Below are 16,266 nucleotides of genomic sequence, written 5' to 3' on the forward strand. Positions count from 1 at the left end.
CTGTTGCTCCTATATCTCAGTGCTTGCAATGACTGCACTGAGGGTTACAACTGTTGCTCCTATATCTCAGTGCTTGCAATGACTGCACTGAGGGTTACAACTGTTGCTTCTATATCTCAGTGCTTGCAATGACTGCACTGAGGGTTACAACTGCTGCTCCGATATCTCAGTGCTTGCACTGACTGTATTGAGGATTACAACTGCTGCCATTATTTCACACCGCACAACATCAGCGTACAGTAGAAGTTGTTCACTGGTCAAGGGGTCATGGGTTGATGTACCCTCTATGTTTGCTTACGTTCCTCTCCAAATTCAAGTGCAGGGAACCAATGGGAACCAAGGGACCAGTGTACAACATGTTTCTCTTACCAAACACCTCAATCTTAATTTAGGGCTGTTTGAAGCATGGGTATTGGATCAAAATAAGGAGTGCCACAGTGAGGCAACATCCCCAAAAACTACTAAACTGGAGCACCAAATGAATTTCCCACAGCTCAGCATTTCCAACGGGTAACATAGAAAATGTTAATTGCTTGTGTGGAATACACTGTTTGGCTCAGTCAATCAGAAAAGACAATTTTCATGTGAGGTAAGATAATGTAAGATACAACATGGATGCTGTGACTCACCAGTCCAACTACCTTGCGGATCTCTTCTATGTCCTGCACTGCAACCAAGTACTCCACATGCATGTCCCACTCCTAAACACAAGGATTACCCATGAATCCACTACAGGGAACAGCTTTTGATGTAGAAATTCAAAATACAAAAAAACCAACGTCTCAATCAGATTATGCACAGAGTGATAAGATGGTAATCAACATGATAATATAAGTTTCCCATTTCAGTAATGGCCTATGTACATACCATGACAAGGTTTTCTACTTGCAGGAACAGCTCTGAGAGAGCACGGACAACCGGTGGCAGGACATTCCCAGGGTCTGCATCGTCTTTGGTGAGACTGGTGTACAATAACCATAGCGGCTTCAGAAGACCGGGATCAACAGACGGCTTCTGCTCCATCCCAAGTCTACATCTGAACAAAGACACACAAACCGCAATATTATCCATAATGGTTGAATTGAGTGTAACAACTTTCATACTGGGAATTTAGCAATTCTCATGTAATTAAAACATCATTTTTAAAAAACAGCCATCTTACTGAATCTCTGTTGACAATATCTTAAATATTAAAAATATTTAAATATTCTGTGCATGAATTTATTGTTGATGACAGTGCAAATTTCTAACAGTACATCATCTTACAGATCATCCAGTTGACTCATCACCTTCTCTACTTACTTGACTCATCATCTACCCTTATCTACTTACTTGACTCATAACCTAGCCTTCTCTACTTACTTGACTCATAACCTAGCCTTCTCTACTTACTTGACTCATCATCTACCCTTCTCTACTTACTTGACTCATAACCTAGCCTTCTCTACTTACTTGACTCATAACCTAGCCTTCTCTACTTACTTGACTCATCATCTACCCTTCTCTACTTACTTGACTCATAACCTAGCCTTCTCTACTTACTTGACTCATAACCTAGCCTTCTCTACTTACTTGACTCATAACCTAGCCTTCTCTACTTACTTGACTCATAACCTAGCCTTCTCTACTTACTTGACTCATCATCTACCCTTCTCTACTTACTTGACTCATCATCTACCCTTCTCTACTTACCTGACTCATAACCTAGCCTTCTCTACTTACTTGACTCATAACCTAGCCTTCTCTACTTACTTGACTCATCATCTACCCTTCTCTACTTACTTGACTCATCATCTACCCTTCTCTACTTACTTGACTCATCATCTACCCTTCTCTACTTACCTGACTCATAACCTAGCCTTCTCTACTTACTTGACTCATAACCTAGCCTTCTCTACTTACTTGACTCATAACCTAGCCTTCTCTACTTACCTGACTCATAACCTACCCTTCTCTACTTACTTGACTCATAACCTAGCCTTCTCTACTTACTTGACTCATAACCTAGCCTTCTCTACTTACTTGACTCATAACCTAGCCTTCTCTACTTACTTGACTCATAACCTAGCCTTCTCTACTTACTTGACTCATAACCTAGCCTTCTCTACTTACTTGACTCATAACCTAGCCTTCTCTACTTACTTGACTCATCATCTACCCTTCTCTACTTACTTGACTCATAACCTAGCCTTCTCTACTTACTTGACTCATAACCTAGCCTTCTCTACTTACTTGACTCATAACCTAGCCTTCTCTACTTACTTGACTCATAACCTAGCCTTCTCTACTTACTTGACTCATAACCTAGCCTTCTCTACTTACTTGACTCATCATCTACCCTTCTCTACTTACTTGACTCATAACCTAGCCTTCTCTACTTACTTGACTCATAACCTAGCCTTCTCTACTTACTTGACTCATAACCTAGCCTTCTCTACTTACTTGACTCATAACCTAGCCTTCTCTACTTACTTGACTCATAACCTAGCCTTCTCTACTTACTTGACTCATAACCTAGCCTTCTCTACTTACTTGACTCATAACCTAGCCTTCTCTACTTACTTGACTCATAACCTAGCCTTCTCTACTTACTTGACTCATAACCTAGCCTTCTCTACTTACTTGACTCATCATCTACCCTTCTCTACTTACTTGACTCATAACCTAGCCTTCTCTACTTACTTGACTCATAACCTAGCCTTCTCTACTTACTTGACTCATAACCTAGCCTTCTCTACTTACTTGACTCATAACCTAGCCTTCTCTACTTACTTGACTCATAACCTAGCCTTCTCTACTTACTTGACTCATAACCTAGCCTTCTCTACTTACTTGACTCATAACCTAGCCTTCTCTACTTACTTGACTCATCATCTACCCTTCTCTACTTACTTGACTCATAACCTAGCCTTCTCTACTTACTTGACTCATAACCTAGCCTTCTCTACTTACTTGACTCATCATCTACCCTTCTCTACTTACTTGACTCATAACCTAGCCTTCTCTACTTACTTGACTCATAACCTAGCCTTCTCTACTTACTTGACTCATAACCTAGCCTTCTCTACTTACTTGACTCATAACCTAGCCTTCTCTACTTACTTGACTCATAACCTAGCCTTCTCTACTTACTTGACTCATAACCTAGCCTTCTCTACTTACTTGACTCATCATCTACCCTTCTCTACTTACTTGACTCATAACCTAGCCTTCTCTACTTACTTGACTCATAACCTAGCCTTCTCTACTTACTTGACTCATCATCTACCCTTCTCTACTTACTTGACTCATAACCTAGCCTTCTCTACTTACTTGACTCATAACCTAGCCTTCTCTACTTACTTGACTCATAACCTAGCCTTCTCTACTTACTTGACTCATAACCTAGCCTTCTCTACTTACTTGACTCATAACCTAGCCTTCTCTACTTACTTGACTCATAACCTAGCCTTCTCTACTTACTTGAACTGTGTCTGTGTGATCTTCAACAAGAGCTGTATAGCTTTCAGCCTCTGGATGGCTGTCTGTTTGCAGGCCACGTACACCAGACTTGACCAAAGGTCACACAGTGGCAGACACCTTGATATGGACACAAGGGCACAACATTTAAGCACTGAACCATGTTAATATGCCTTGTTTAGTTTAGTAGTTTAGCACAACTTCCCTTTAAAAAGAAGCTAAAGAACTTCCCATTCTGTATATCACCATAGCTGATGTCCTGCCATGAAAGACTAACATAGAAATGTGAAAGAACTGGCAACTTCAAGAGACCAGAATACTTCTATACACACTAGAAACTAGAAAAAAGGTGAAATCTATAATGTATTGTCATGTTTTGTACCTGTTCTACAGACAATCCAAGGATCAAAAGCATGAACATTGATTTCTGCAATTTGTAATTGTACCCAAATTGTGTACATTCATGCTCATGCTGTTGATCACTGGTCCAGATTTGACTGAACCACCACCACCTAAATGGAATATTATTGTCATCCACAAACAAACTATGAGCATGTTTTTGGAAACATGAGCAGACAACTCACAAGGCAACATCTGAAGAGAGGACAGATTCTAGGATGGTGTGTCCCGTTTCGAAGCTGTCCCTGGTCCCTGCAGTTACTGTAAACTTGTATCCCCATAGTTCCGGTGGCCCATCTTCACTACTGCAGGTGAACTTGTAGTACACAGTGTCTCCTGTAACATACATACACTTGAGTGAGTGAGTGAGTTTTGCTTTTTCGACCTTTTTAGCAATATTCCAGCAATATCAAGGCAGGGGACACCAGAAATGGGCTTCACATATAGTACCCATGTGGGGAATTGAACCCAGGTCTTTGGCGTAATATGTTACAAGATGGGACAAGACTACATCATACTACCAGTATGATACCAGCAGAAGACCAATATAAAACCAGTATAAGACCAATACAAGACCAACATAAGAGTGAGTGAGTTAATATTTAACATCACATCGGCAATATTTCAGCCATATCGTGACCATCCAGCATAAGATCAGAATAAGATCAGTATAAGACCAGCATAAGATCAGAATAAGAGCAGTATAAGACCAGCATAAGATCAGAATAAGGGCAGTATAAGACCAGCATAAGATCAGAATAAGACCAGTATAAGACCAGCATAAGATCAGATTAAGACCAGCTCAAGACCAGCATAAGACAAGTAAAGTCCAGCAGGATGTCCGTTTAAGACCAGTACAGGAACAATATAAGACCAGCATTCAGTATAAGATTAGTGAAAGAGCAGTATAAAAACAATAAAAGACCAACATAACACCTGCATAAGACCAGTATAAGACCCATTTAAGACCAGTACAGGAATGAGTGAGTTTAATTTTACATCGCTTTTAGCAATATTCCAGCAATATAACGGCGGGGGACACCAGAAAATGGGCTTCACACATTGTACCCATGTGGGGAATCGAACACGGGTCTTCGGTGTGACAAGCAAACACTCTAACCACTTGGCTGCCCCACTGCCCACCAGTACAAGAACAATATAACGCAACATGTGACATGTATAAGACCAGCATAAGATCAGAATAAGACCAAAATAAGACTAGCAGAAAATCCGTATAAGATCAGCATATGACCACAATAAGAACAATATAAGACCAGTATAAGACCAGTACAAGAACAATTTGCATCCTCCAAATGAAAGCTCTAACTGAAGGTAATTTACTGAGAGGTCTTCTTCTTTAGTTGTTAATCTCTGAGGAGGCAAAAATGTAATTCCAGCTGTTGATGCTCTATTGTATTAGTCTGTGGAATTAGAAGCCAAGATAAAACCAACCCGGGACTTGGAAGCTGCTCCAATTGGATTTGGTGGTCCCGGAGAAAGAATGAACATCTTTGGTCAATGACTCATTGGTGCTGAACGTCAGCGCACTGTAGTCTTCTTTGGTTGCACATCTGTAGATATAAGAGGGATGAATGTAGCATTGGCATATACACACCTCTACCGCCCTGAACTCACAAGTCACTCTTCAAGGCCCCCTTGATTCAAGTTTTATAAAAGTGAATCATTGTAAATACAAAGCCATCTGGTGTCGTCTTACTCACTTGCTATCAAAGGTAATGGTGAGGAAGGAGGCTCCAGGAAGGGAGATCATCTCCTCTTTATTTTCCAGCTTGTAGTTGTGGTCTGACTCTCGTGACACTGCTGACAATGTCACTTCTTCCATGAACTGACACGCTGTGTATGCAATTGGCACCAAGCTGGATTTATCACAGTGTTGTATCACCTTCCATACCACCTGCAACACAGGATGCTGTAACACTACCTGTACATCATGCATATCAGGTTGTTTGCATATGGCAGGCAGTACATCTGATAGGTATAACACAAGCAGTAAACCTTGAAAGTATCATTCTAGCAGTACACCTGGTAAGTATCACACGAGGAGTACACCTGGTAAGTATCACACTAACAGTACACCTGGTAGGTATCACACAAGCAGTACATCTGGTAGGTATCACACTAAGAGTACACCTGGTAGGTATCACACTAGGAGTACACCTGGTAGGTATCACACAAGCAGTACACCAAGAAGGTATCACACAAGCAGTACACCTGGTAGGTATCACACAAGCAGTACACCTGGTAGGTATCACACAAGCAGTACACCTGGTAGGTATCACACAAGCAGTACACCTGGTAGGTATCACACTAACAGTACACCTGGTAGGTATCTCACAAGCAGTACATCTGGTAGGTATCACACTAGGAGTACACCTGGTAGGTATCACACAAGCAGTACATCTGATAGGTATCACACTAACAGCACACGTGGTTGATATTACACTTGAAGTACATCTGGTAGGTATCACACTACTAGTACACCTGGTAGGTATCACACTAGGAGTACACCTGGTAGGTATCACACTAACAGTACACCAAGAAGGTATCACACAATGTATACCCCTGTCAGATATGATGAAGTGATACACCTGGCAGATAACACACTAACAAGACCCCACGCACATGAAATGTGTAATATTTTCAAGTTTCTCTCCCATATAATTGCTGATTTCTTGGCAAAACCCCATTTTTTGTGGTGTCACATTTTCATGGTCCACCCACAAACTGTTGAACATATACCCAAAACAAACCAACCAGCTGGGAACTGCAAGAGCATACTTCTATATGAACACTGTGGGCTCATTCAGGTAGGAATCAATGGCTGACTAGTAATACAACTCACTTTCTTAAAACAGTTGTGATTGTCTGTCTTATACAAGAGATCCAGCACACAGGGTATCTGTTGCACCTCCTTACACCCCAAAAGAGAAGCATTGATCACATGACCATACTCTGGCCAATAGGCAAGCAGTCCAGTCAGCAAGTGCCGAGCATACAAAATACCCATCGCCATGTTCACTTTAGCCAGGTATTCCCTTGATCCCACACGACCATGTTTTTCAAGTTCTTTCTTCAGCAGTTCTGCACTTTTACTTCGCCGTTTTTCACTGATGTCCCCCTGCAGAGACTCGGACTGTTGTATCAAGTTCTCGCTGCTCTGGCCTGACTCTTCCACTGCCTTGTCTATAGTCCTGGTGGAAATACACAAACACAGGGTGTTTAAACTCATAACAGGTACAGCATGACTCTATATTCTCCACACCATAGTTGTAATCCTGTGTTTCAGGAAGTGCTCTTCATATGCCACAGTGACATGGCAGATAGAACGTGACTCAAGTGTTACCCATATGCTTGTACACTCACAAAAATCGATGAATCACTTTACAAATAAGATCACATGGATCTTTTAGAACACAAATTGTGATGTCAAAATAGACTAGATCATTGTATGCAGCCCTGCAGACCTCACTTACATCTCTCCAATACCATGGTGACCCCAGTGCCCGAAACATGCTCACTGACTTCACCAGTATCTACTGCTGTCATGTATCTACAACTGATCTATACAATCATCTAATCTATGTCAGTCTCACCTTCACCTTATCTCTCTGAGTATCACCTACATCTTGTCTGCTTCTACCCTTCTTACCTAGGTGCGCCTTTCAGTGCTGGATGGAAGTGGATGCCTGTGTCGATGACCCTCTCAGCACCTGCACTGAGGTGTAAGGCTTTCATTGATGCCTTCACGTCCAAGTGCCCATCCCTGAAACACAGCAAGTAAGACACTGGATTACAGAACAGAAACTAATCCATACATCTACTCTACACTTAATGCACCTAATAATGGCTTCAAAAGTACCTGGATGCCCCCAAGCTCTGAAGGCACTAGCCTTCAATATTTTGTATACTGTCAAAATAAATGTCAATAATAAGACACAGTCATCAATATCCCCCACAACAGTAAATTACTCCTCATGAATGTGTCTCCTAGTTATGATTATGCCAAATGTTTCGGCAAAGTGGAAAGAGAGTATTGAAAATATTTTATTCAGAATTCCAAAACTACCAAAAGGCACCAGTACACCATTAGACCAATATATGCAAGTTTGGTGAAGAAATATTGAAAGGTTTTACAGGTCTGCTTCAGATAAGACCAAAGTTGAACTTGTCATGGAAACACAGATATATATTTTATCCAGAATTCCAAAACTAGCAAAAGGCACCAGTGCACCACAAGATCTATCTATGTGCCATGATTGGTGAAGAAGTAGAGAAGAGTTTTAAAATTGACCTCAGGAAAAGGGCACACCCACCAATTTCAGTCCAAGTCGAACTTGTTGCCATGGAAACGCAAAAAATACTTTATTCAGAATTCCAAAACTACCAAAAGGCACTAATACACCACCAGATCTACCTATGTGCCAAGTTCGATGAAGAAATATTGAATGTTTTTAAAGTTCTGCTCTGGAAAAGATAAATGTGCGCAGACGAATGGATGCACGGATGGACGGGGTGCATTTTAATACCCCAGTAAAACACGTTGCGGGGGATAAAAAGCTTATTGAAGTAAACAACGACCATCCACCATGTAATACATCCTGGCCATATCGAAGTGGAAAAGCCTGTCACAACACACTATTCCTCTGGTGTCTATTTATACTCAGTTCTTAACCACTGGACTAGCAGCGATCAGTTTCCAGCTCGCAATGTGGATATGTCCCTTCATTACATATAGTGAACAATCAAGGACTGGCACCAAGCAATGTATTCCACAAACTGAGCTTGTAGGCTTTTAAACAATGTCTTAAATAACAAAATATCATGCTCATAATATTAGATGTTTTATCATTTCATTCATTCATTGGTAGGTGTGCCTTAAGAGCATAAACGATGGAACAGCTTGTTAATCTATGCACAGAAGTACTTTGCATGCAAAGCAAACAAGCAAGGCACTAAGGTTTCAAGTAGTTTGTATAAAGTACACAGTTCTAAGCAGTGCTGATAGCATAATGGAGGCTGTCTGGGAAAGGTTCTCAAAATGAAACTAAGATCAACATTCATTACACAAGTAGCACATCCCATGATTATCTAAAACAGACAAATGATGAATATGATATCTATTTGTGCCTCTTTGCCAAAACTGGGTGATTGGTTGATGAAAGTGCATTATAAACTGATTAGACAATATTCTGTTTCACTGATTTAAAAACACCAACATGCCACAAATTACAGAAAACACCTCCACACAAAGGCTTACCATTTTTCCATGAAAGCCTTTACCTCTTCTGAACCCTCAAAACTGAAACAGTTGCAATTGCGACATCACCAAGCAGAGGGGCACAGCATGAGATGATATAGAAGCAGGAAAGGAACCAACTGCTACAGGGAATGATAAGGCCAGCTGGGACTGGGTGTGTGATTGGGCCAAAAAGGACAGGGAATGATTGAACCAACTGGGACCAGTAATCACTGGGCTGAATGGGACAGGGAATGATTGGGCCGACTGGGAAGGGAAATGTTTGGGCCAACTGCCAAAGGGAATGATTGGAGTGAGTGACTAAGTGAGTTTAATTTTATGCCACACTCAGCAATATTCCAACTATATGGTGGCTTTCTGAAAATAACCAAGTCTGGACCAGACAATCCAGTGATCAACAGCATGAGCATCGCTCTGCGCAACTGGGAACCGATGACATGTGTCAACCAAGTCAGCGAACCTGACCACCTGATCCCGACTAATGGCCTGTTACGACAAGCATAGTCCCCTGTTATGGCAAGCATGGGTTGCTGAGGGCCTATTCTACCCCAGACCCTGAGTCAGGAATGACTGGGTCAAATGGGACAAGGAATCATTTGCTCATTATTGGTCCTCCAGAAAAATGTATGTTGAACGTTTGAGTCAAATGGAAACCAGTCCATAGAAGTTAACAAAATGGATGGCAACAGCAATATAAAAATGCTACAGGCAAAAAAGTATATGAAGGTGGGATAGGGACATCTGTGTGATGGCTATACTGGGCAGACACGGTGCACAATGTTGATGAAAGGGTGGCTGCAGCAACACTGTGATGCTTATATCAGGAGTAATGATGCTAATGCAGTCATCTTGCAGTAACACTCTTCGCAATACTGCGGTTTTCTGCAGCGGTGACTTGTCAAACTTGTTATACATAAAATGTATCCAGCAATGAAACCTGAAGATCTGAGCCTCATTGTTATGTTAAATATGTTAAATATGTACATTGAAAACATTCTTTATACTAATATGACAGCAATATGTATTATCCCAGTTAGAACAGCTGCTCTCGATATAAATTCTACTGAAAATGGAATAGAAAATCTTCACTGTTTTTGATTCATTTTGACTGATTCATCAGCAGATTGGAGCAAAACTTATACAGCTGATTGGTGTCTAATTCTTAGTAAAATAACAACAATTGAATTGCCATATCTAGTGATGTCTGACTTACAGTTTCATATACATATATCTCCATTTATTTACAAAGTTGTTTTTTCACCTCTGACAATACAACATAATCCCCGAAATAGCAGTTATGACCATGGAAATGCCTTTATTCTGTGTTACGTTTGAACATGTGTGTGTGTGTGTGTGAGAGAGAGAGAGAAAGAGAAAGAGAGAGACAGACAGAGAGAAAGAGAGAGAGGCACAGAGACAGAGAGAGAGACAGAGAGAGAGAGAGACAGACACAGAAAGTGAGAGAGAGAGAGAGACAGAGACACAGAGAGAGACAGAGAGACACAAAGAGAGAGACAGAGACAGACAGAGAGAGAGATTTCTGTGGACCGTAATGCCTTCGCCATAGTGAGGGATGACTATAAAGGCCGTATCACAAAACCCTCATGCCTCCTACACTGTCACACTGACTTACAATCATCATAGCATCTATGAGCTTTGTGAAACCGGGCCCTGGTATTGTGAAGCTTATATCAGATATTGGGCTGGAACTGTTGTCACCTTATGACTGAAGTTGAGTACTTACTTCCCGTTTAGAAACTTATCAAAATATCTTAATGACAGAATTCTAAAAATGATTATTGGCAACTACAGTGATACATGTGAAATGTTCATACAGAATCCTTCAGATGCATGATACCATTACTCTTTAACAAAGCATCAGATAGGTGACCAGTTTTAGTGCTAATACTTATAATCTTATAGAGTTGATATATATGCACTGATTTCATGGTATATTCACACAAGACAGGGTAGTATACAATGAAATTAATTCAGGAATAATGCCAACTTCATAACATTTTTTCCTTCTGACTTTAATCCTACCTTGTGTTAGGAGATCAAATATATTGACGTTTACTAGTTGATGTTTCCTAATTCAGCATTAGTCTGATGAAGGAGTACAAAGTAGTTCAGAAATGTCATGGAATAACAGAAATTGTAAACCATTAGACAGAGAATGAATTCCAGTTCTTCCAACTTCTATTAACGCCTATTCAAAACTTCAAAATCATACTATTTTAATACACAAAATATTAGCTTCACCATCAACAACACAATTTTATTAACTATATATATTAACGTGTATTACATACAAAGTATTAAGGCAAATAGTTATCAAAATGTTTTTTAACACATGTTTAATAGTTATTAGTAGGATGATGCAGAAACAATGGAATGGTACTGTGAGATAAAGTTAGATATTTATAAAGCAATATAAGACTTATTAGGGCGGCAGTGACAAATTCTATTGTTCATCAAAATTAAGTTAATATGAAAAACATACACTTCCCCAAAATGTACAGCAGCATAAAAAGAGAATGATATCATTTTAGGAGACGGTGTGCAACAGCGAAACCAGATGATAAATATATGTTCATGTATGACATACAAGAAGAATAATGATGCGAGTATGAAGAGGCAATAATAGTATGGCACATACTTCTCTTCAATAGCTTTCATTACTGCCTCTAGGTTGCCATCGTTCATGTCAAACATCACCCGCAGCACGGACAAAGGCACTTTCAACTCATGGTGCAGAGCCTGAAATGAGTCATGCTACATACAGAAACACTGTTTGTTACAATAATGCACAATAGACAAGACAGAAAACACATGTACTGTACTGCTCAATCATTACATAGAAGGACAGATGGGATTCCTTAGAAACTTTTTCCAGATATTAATTTTTGAATCCACAGGTTCAGAGTGACTAAAAATGTTAAGCTCATAAGACATAAGACAAACTCCAATATTATACCTAAAATCAATAAGAACATATGTAACATTTCTGTGCTATACACAGACCCTGACCTCAAACATAGCCTTGGTCTTTTCATCCATGACGCCGAAAATCTCCTTGTCGTTTCCGTCCCAGGATGTGTCGGAGTCGGTGGAAGAGGGCGATGAGTCAGAAGAAGACAAGTTCAGCTCCTCCTCATCAAGGTCATCATCATCATTGCGGTTTTCATCGTCACTACATTTACTAGAGTTGTCATCCTTCACCGAGTCCTTCTTCCTACTCAGTTCATCTTTGATACCAGGTAGTTTGGTTTTCTTTACAGGATTTGCTGACCCATCATGGGTGTACAGCATGAGAGACAGGACCTGCAAGCAGCAATACAGCTTATCACACATACACTAGGGCAATATGGCTATCTATGCTTGACATGGACTTGTTAAACTCTTATTTCAGTTATATTTAGGTCTGTCAAGTCAGCACACAAGCGTCCACTGATTGAAGGTATCATGGATTCAAACACTTGATAAATGACATGAAATCAGCCTTTCAAAGTGAGGCTAGAAAACAGGTGACAACCGAGCAAGGTTGTGTCTAAACGGGGATAACTGAAGTTGATGTCATAGCTTCACATTCCTAAATACATGTGGACAAGTTTTGAAGAACAAAAACATATTCTCAAGGGTGAGCCAGGATTACCTCCAGATCCTTAAGCAGCCATTGCTGGCTGAAGCCGGTGCCCTTGCTGGCTATGAAGACCAGAGACTGAATAAATTCTGGCCTGAAGAAGGTGTCTGACAGACACTTCTCCCCTGCCTTTAGACTGTTGTTGAGGACCTTAAGAGCCAGGGACAAAACCCACATGTTCTCCACACTGTTCTCATCACCTTCACAGAACACACATTGTGGAAACACATCAACAACCATCTGCTATGCATGATGCATTGGGTTTCAGTGGAATTTGTTCTGTTGATATGACTATACAGATCATGATTCTTCTGACTTGAGGGAAAATGTACATTCTACTACATACACTACAGCCACACTCGGCTAGAGCAGACCTTAGTTATATTTCATCTTCAGTAAAGCTATAGATATTTGGAACCCAACAAAGTTGACTAACAAGGCACCAATTTCCATTAAACATAATTCATATGGTGAGATAAAATCTTTTAACCATCCTCTTGGGTTTGAAAGTCTGTTCAATAAAATATCATTATTAGTGAATAAATGAGCAGCAAAAACTAGTAAAATACTCCAGTTTTACAAGTGCAACCTACATCAGTAAAACATCCTCAATGGGACAGAATCTTATTTCTGCTGTAATCTCTACCAAAAATTATTGCATACTTGCTACAGAAAGAAAAGGCAAGTCCGTACCTGCCCTGAGTTTGGTGACAGTGTCCATGATGATCCCAGTGAACTCGGACATGTGTTCTGTGTCCCAGACTTCGGCTGTCTCACTCACACACATCACATACTGGTCCCTGACCTGCACAGAAGATGCATCAGTTGGAGATACAGACATGCTCTCATCTGAGTGTTAGCTGATGGTGGCAACTATGTATCTACACCGTTCAACACATTTTGACAAGCTGATACTGAATGTATTATATATGTACTATTTTCCTGATTATGAGAGTAAGCATTATAAGAGTAAGTGATTGGCAAATGTGACATCTCTTTAACATGAAAATTATACAGTGTGACAGAATAAATCCGTACTATATGTCGCTTCCTTGTCTTGAGGTCGACGACCAGAGTGCGATACTTGTCAGGGAAGTGTTTGATGACAACTCCATTCTTGGCTTCAAGAGTGGTGTATGTGTACTGGACCAGTGTTCCCATCGTCAACACCTGTCAATCAATCCACAGAATCACACAAGCATTTTCAGTATGAAGTAACATTACTGAATCCTATTTCATGCTAAAACATAAGAATGTACTAAGCAAGTAGGACATTAACATTTAGAATACATGTAAGACAGTCTTTGAAAGACACACCTCAGGAAAGCCAGCCATCACGAACATGGCAAAGATGGAGGACAGTTCTGGCTTTTGTCGGAGACTCTGGACACAAGATGATATGTGATGGTGGACAACAGGCTTCCACTGGTCCGAGTTGGACAGTGTTCCCAGGATCCTAGCCATTGAGCAAGCCCACTCCAGTCCGCTCCTACAGGAACATAACATCAGGGTTCATGTCGTCATGGTTACATCTTGTCTGACAGGAACTGATCAACATCTAAACATATATAAATCCATTACCCAATGATTATCAAAGTCGAAATTGAGCCCTCTTACATACCTCTCAAGGCAATAGGCTCCAAATCTAAATAGGTGATTGACAGTTGTCTCTCCTTCTGTGGAACTCTCCTTCACTCCAGATGTCAGTACCTTCTTGACTGACTCATCAGCAACCTTGAATAAGAATGGTTAGAAAATTTTCAATTCAAACAAATTAGTAAGGAACACATCAAAAGGACAATAAGGAATACAGGACATTAAAGAACACATTAGACAGAGACACTCCTTTCAGCTGAGCTTCCATAGTTTTCCTTCACTTGATGCTTCATTTATAAACATAGCATTTAATATTCCAATGTGCTGCAATTTTGGTTTATACCATATAGACTCATCTCTATCTTCAGACATGCAGTTCAACTACTTCATTACATTCAGGTATGAAAAGGAGGATTTTCCAGGATAAATATGATAAACGTAGGATGATTACATAAATGTAGGAAGGTTTACCTTGGTAGAACTTTTGGCCAGCAGCCTCCCAAGTAGTCCCATGGCCAGATGCTGTGTATTGAGCTCATGGCCGCTTTCACCCCTGAACAGGACACAGGGTTTGTGTGTATAATCTTTAAGACATGGATACAAGGAGACAACAGCTTGGCCGACATTGTTACTGACTCATCACTGACAGGATATGGTGCCATAATTCAGTGGACTTCCTTGTCAGCAGCAAGTCACAAATGCTGATTACATGAATATGTACAAGTGTTGTAGGCAGTGATTCTGTCTATGCAGACAGCTGTAGATTACTGAGATACAATTCTATGGTGATGATCACTATCAACTGTGTAGGATGCCCATCAATAAAACACTTTTCTTATTGTGCAGTTATGTCAGTCTTATAAACTTGATATGAAAATTAAATTTCAGAACAAAAAAGCAAAGCTTAATCAACTCATTATTTTATAAACCTACAAATATATAATTAAAAACACTGGCCCTCGGGATCATTAGAAGACATTTAATAGTATCAGGCAGAATAGAAACATAGCACACTGAGGCGAAGTGGCTATAAATGTCACAATCAAAACTATTCACTAATATAGTATGTTTATGAACATCTTTGTGAGGCTACTGGTGCCAGGTTGGGTGGCAGCCTAGTGGTAGTTCAAGCCCATTCACACACCATCATGCAGTTTAGCATAGATAACACATGATTCTCCAACAGCAAACTGACAAGTCCTTGGTTTCTACCCTCAATGGGGCCCAGAAACACGAAGCGCCACCTTTATTACGTTACCTCACACATACATGTCTCTGTCTGATTGGCTGAGCGCCCTTCTATTATTTTCAATGCACTCTGTGAGGTGTACTGAAACAGCTGCCAATGGCAACTCATTTTGTACTTCATGTTAGTGATCTTAAATAACATTGCATCACGCATGATGCATGAAAATTACCGATGTTTTACTTATCGATGGAAGGGGGATAACTCTAGATCTGCTTTTCTTGTGTCATCCGTCATATCTAGTGATGGCTATGAAAAAATTTGCCTCATATTCCAAAGTTGAGGTACCCTTGATGTTTTTTTTATTTTCCCCTCGCCCTTCAGGCTCAGGGAACATAAACACACAAAGAGGGTAACTCAACCCATGGTCCCCGAGGGAACAGTGAACAACTTATTATGTCTTCTGGTATGACATAGCTTGGGTTCAAACATCCAGTTACTGATCTCCAGACAGACATAGTGTTCTATACATCAGAGATAATCCCAAGTCAAGACCAAGGAGTGATTGAAGTAGAGAACACCTACTTTGCGATCTTGAAAAGCATATCCAGGAAACTTCCTGTGGTGAAGTTGTACGTCTCCCCAGTCAAGGATTCCTGTAACAGAAGACAAAGCTGACATGACAGTCATCTAGAAAGCTTACTG

General features: G+C 40.3%; 1 protein-coding gene across 3 annotated transcripts in view; it reads right to left on the bottom strand.

The window, feature by feature from the left end:
* Positions 1-16,266, bottom strand: part of LOC137285154 (zinc finger ZZ-type and EF-hand domain-containing protein 1-like) — a 93,325-nt gene that overhangs the window by 5,111 nt on the left and 71,948 nt on the right. For 2 of the 3 annotated variants that reach the window (XM_067817377.1, XM_067817376.1), the window contains exons 58-75: positions 16,147-16,217; positions 14,847-14,928; positions 14,401-14,513; positions 14,097-14,268; positions 13,818-13,949; positions 13,473-13,584; positions 12,792-12,979; positions 12,167-12,460; positions 11,796-11,896; positions 9,137-9,178; positions 7,529-7,642; positions 6,722-7,070; positions 5,580-5,773; positions 5,311-5,429; positions 4,044-4,194; positions 3,463-3,579; positions 868-1,036; positions 630-701 (exon numbers count right to left, since the gene is read on the bottom strand). In XM_067817377.1, coding sequence (XP_067673478.1) covers positions 630-701; positions 868-1,036; positions 3,463-3,579; positions 4,044-4,194; positions 5,311-5,429; positions 5,580-5,773; positions 6,722-7,070; positions 7,529-7,642; positions 9,137-9,178; positions 11,796-11,896; positions 12,167-12,460; positions 12,792-12,979; positions 13,473-13,584; positions 13,818-13,949; positions 14,097-14,268; positions 14,401-14,513; positions 14,847-14,928; positions 16,147-16,217 — 2,592 coding nt within the window. The remainder of the gene's footprint in view (positions 1-629; positions 702-867; positions 1,037-3,462; positions 3,580-4,043; positions 4,195-5,310; positions 5,430-5,579; positions 5,774-6,721; positions 7,071-7,528; positions 7,643-9,136; positions 9,179-11,795; positions 11,897-12,166; positions 12,461-12,791; positions 12,980-13,472; positions 13,585-13,817; positions 13,950-14,096; positions 14,269-14,400; positions 14,514-14,846; positions 14,929-16,146; positions 16,218-16,266) is intronic. The other variant, XM_067817378.1, reaches the window with a different exon arrangement.

The sequence above is a fragment of the Haliotis asinina genome, chromosome 5, assembly GCF_037392515.1.
Source record: "Haliotis asinina isolate JCU_RB_2024 chromosome 5, JCU_Hal_asi_v2, whole genome shotgun sequence".
NCBI classification, from domain to species: domain Eukaryota; kingdom Metazoa; phylum Mollusca; class Gastropoda; order Lepetellida; family Haliotidae; genus Haliotis; species Haliotis asinina.